The sequence below is a fragment of the Tupaia chinensis genome, unplaced genomic scaffold, assembly GCF_000334495.1.
Source record: "Tupaia chinensis unplaced genomic scaffold, TupChi_1.0 Scaffold000184_1, whole genome shotgun sequence".
NCBI lineage: Eukaryota > Metazoa > Chordata > Mammalia > Scandentia > Tupaiidae > Tupaia > Tupaia belangeri.
The window spans coordinates 476,763-480,397 of NW_006159659.1; the positions used below are offsets into that span (position 1 = coordinate 476,763).

General features: G+C 36.9%; 1 protein-coding gene across 1 annotated transcript in view; it reads right to left on the bottom strand.

The window, feature by feature from the left end:
- The window catches only part of RPS6KA3 (ribosomal protein S6 kinase A3), a gene marked incomplete at its 5' end in the record, with an annotated part of 109,222 nt that overhangs the window by 29,233 nt on the left and 76,354 nt on the right, over positions 1-3,635 (bottom strand). The window contains 3 exon segments of the mRNA XM_014587118.2: positions 921-1,023; positions 1,100-1,164; positions 1,529-1,617. Of these exon segments, the coding sequence (XP_014442604.1) occupies positions 921-1,023; positions 1,100-1,164; positions 1,529-1,617 (257 nt within the window).

The window sequence follows — 3,635 nt, forward strand, 5'->3', positions numbered from 1 at the left end:
TCTAATATGTTACCAAGATAATTCTTTTGAAGGGTAATTAAGGGAAGAATTGTTGATATCATGACCTTTCTCATTTATTCTGAATTATATTTCCCAGGCACCTAGAATATGCCTCTTTATGTGAGGCACTGTATCAGATCTGTCCTGATCACTTACTGCTAGTCACAACTGTAACATCCTAGTTCTGTAGAGTCTAGACAACATCTAATTCATCTGAAGAACAAAATGAATTGATGAATTACTTGATTAATGATATTCAAAATCAGTGCTACCTCACAAAACTTGTTGGAATGATGGAAATTTTGTCTCTGCTGTCCAATACAATAGCTATTAAGCCATGTACAGCTACTGAGCATCTGAAATGTGCCTAGTGTAACTTAGAAACTATCATTTTAATTCATTTAAATTTAGCCATATGTGGCTACTGGTTACCCTACTGGATCATCCAGCCCTTATACTCAGATATAACCTAACTATGTAACCTAACTATAATATGACTCCCAGTTAGGCTGATTTATAGCAAAATTGGAACATTTAAGGATAGTATGAAGAGTTTCCTAGAAAAGATTTTCTTTTCTTTCTTTCTTTTTTTTTAATGGAGAGGCTTTTGCTATAGGGTGTGTGCATTCACCAGAAAGACAGAGAGACAGAAAGCGAGAAATCACCCCCCAGGGGGAATGGCCATGCCGCAATCCCTTCTCCTCCACTCTCCTCTCGGGATCTTAGGCACGCACGCACATGCACCCAGTGTGAGTTTAAGCCACCGGGTCTGGGACTCGAACCGCGGTCGACCACATGGGAGTCCAGTGACAATGCCATTACGCCAACTGCTAGTCTCCCTGGAAAAGATTTTCTGATCAAACTAAAAACATAAATATGTATTTACTGTCTTATGTTTGGGTTTTTCACATTTTCTCTACCTTTGGGAGTTTTTGCGGTAAACTCAGGATCAAAATAAAATGTATCTTCAGGTCTACCAGTTGCAGGTTTAAAAGGTGGATGAATTTCTCTTCTGTACAGTTTCTGGAAGAGAAAAAAGAGACTTAGACATGTGTTAACTATAAAAAATGCTTCAAGCATCTTTTCATTCTATACTTACATTCCAGTCTATTGTTGAGAAAAATGAATGTCTTTTAATTTCTTCAACTCCATCTGGTCCTGCACCTATCAAAAATTGATTGGAATGGTAATTTTATTTAAATAACTACTAAATATTGTCAATCTTTTATTTTTTAAAGAATTTTTTAAAATTTAACTTTATTTATTTAATTTGACCAGAGAGGAACAGAGTGAGAGAGAGAGGGAAACTGAGAAAAGCAAGCCGCCAGGTCCAAGACTCAAACTGCGGTCGGCCATGTGGGAGTCCAGTGCCCTTAACAACCACACCACCTGCTGGTCCCAATCTTTACTGTTAATACTTGTCTGAATATTCAAGAATCCCACCATGAAAACAAATATCCCACACTCCTCAAAGAAACCAAAACATCAACAAATAGACAAAAGACACAAATTCATTAAGATTTTTTACCTAATCTGTTGGCGGGATTTCGCTTGAAAAGCATTCGCAAAAGGCTCTGGGCTTCAGGACTCAAAAACTGTGGCATCCCAAGTTTGGCTCTAAATAATAAATCAATGTAATAACATTTTATTTTTTTGGAGGCATCTGTATTTTTACTTTTAAAAAAGAATTAATTAATTTTATTTATAACTATTATTTTAAAAATTTGATGTAGGGTACATGTGCTCACCAGAGAGAGATTGAGGGGAAAGGGGAAGTGAGAAAGCAAGATGGGTCTGGGACTCGAACTGCGGTAGCCCATGTGGGAGGCCAGTGCCTTAACCACCACACTGCCTGCTGGCCTCTATATTTCTACTTTTAAAATTAAAGAAATTAAACCTTTGCTTTTGAAATACTTGTAGATTTACACTGAGTTTTAAGAAATAATATAAAAATCTCCTGTGCTTTTACCTCGTTTCCCAGAGTGCCAATGTCTCACAGAACTGAAGTATGTTATCACCATGAGAATATTGACATTGAGACAAGTCACTGAACTCATGCAGATGGCCCCAGTTTACTTGTGGTGTGTGTGTGTGTGTTTAGTGCTACCCATTTTGTCATGTGTATAGGCTCTTGTATGGGTTTGCCATAGTTTATTTATTTACCCATTGAAAGACATCTGGTTTGGGGCTATTATGAATAATGCTACTACAGATTATTCATGTATAGATTTTTGTGTAGCACACAATAGAATTTTAGTCCATAATCTTGTAATAAATTTTTTCACTTTTTAGAATTTTGCAGAGTACTACTGTGAGAGTAAGAACTCTGAGTCTTAGTTCTGGCTATTAGGAAGCACTCTTTGACGTTGGGAAAGCCAGTATTTGGGCCTGTTATCAATTATTCATAATTAAGGGGACTGGATGCTAGACCAATAGCTCCCAAACTGTAGCCATGGAACTCTTTTTCAAAGGGAATTTAGGAACCCCATATTTAAAACAGCTAAGAGAACAGGTGCTTCATATGCCACTTTTCCTTCCTCATTCCCTCTAACAACCTCCTCTACAGAACTAATGGGAAGAGGATCTGTGAAACACTGAAGACTCTGACACACAGTCTGAAAACCACTACCCTGGATAAGCTCAATGGTCTGTTTCAGCTGTAATGTATAACTTTATTCTTTATCCAAATCTGAAAGTTAAAGAAACCAAGGATCTGTAAGTATGTCAATAATAACAGAGTCAGAAAAATGGCTACCTGAGAAAATCCTATTTCAGAAACAGACCTATTTATCATTCAGTGAGCTGTTACTGGACAATGTGCTAGACAGTGTTTGGGACTGTGGATACAGAGAAAAAGCTCACCATGGTCAGTGCAGAAGATGGATATAGACAACCCTAGTATATTAGACAAATTCAGGACTTATAGAATAAGTGGTTAAGGAAACAGTAGGAGATATCTAATTTAAAGTGGGAAATTATGAAAGACCTTAAATGCAATCTAAAAGTTAACAATGTATTTATTCATTTGGCAGCATTCCAATCAACAGATAAGGGTCAGACAGGGAACTTTTTACAGTGGAAACTTAACTGTGTACCATTAATCTCTCTAGCTACTTAGCAACAGCAATAAAAAATATTTCATGACTCAATGAGTTTGTACTGTAGAATGCTATTTACTACATCTCCTTGTTGGGGACACAGAATAAAATCCATTGCATATACAAGGCTGACAAGTCTAGAGTCAAGAAAACAGTATTTTCTAAACATTTGTTTCTAGTACCTCTTTTTGTAGAACATCTATTAACATCTTATAGAATAGGGTTCTGCTGAACAAAACTGGAAAAACACTGCTGTATTACTGGGTCACCAGAAAAGTCATGACGTATTTTTCTATGTGTTTCCATGCAAAAATGTGTCCTAACTTTTTCAATGACCCAATGTTAACAGGATTGTAGTAGAGGTCTTAAAACAGTGGACTAATGTGACCAGACTACTTTAAGTTTTTATTTATTTAATTCATGATAGAGAGTGTATATGTATATAGTGAAGTGGAGGTGGAGTGTGGGAAGGAGGGAGCTGCATGGCAGATAAGAACCCTCCCTCGACAAGGTCTGACTATGGTGCAATCCTCTTTC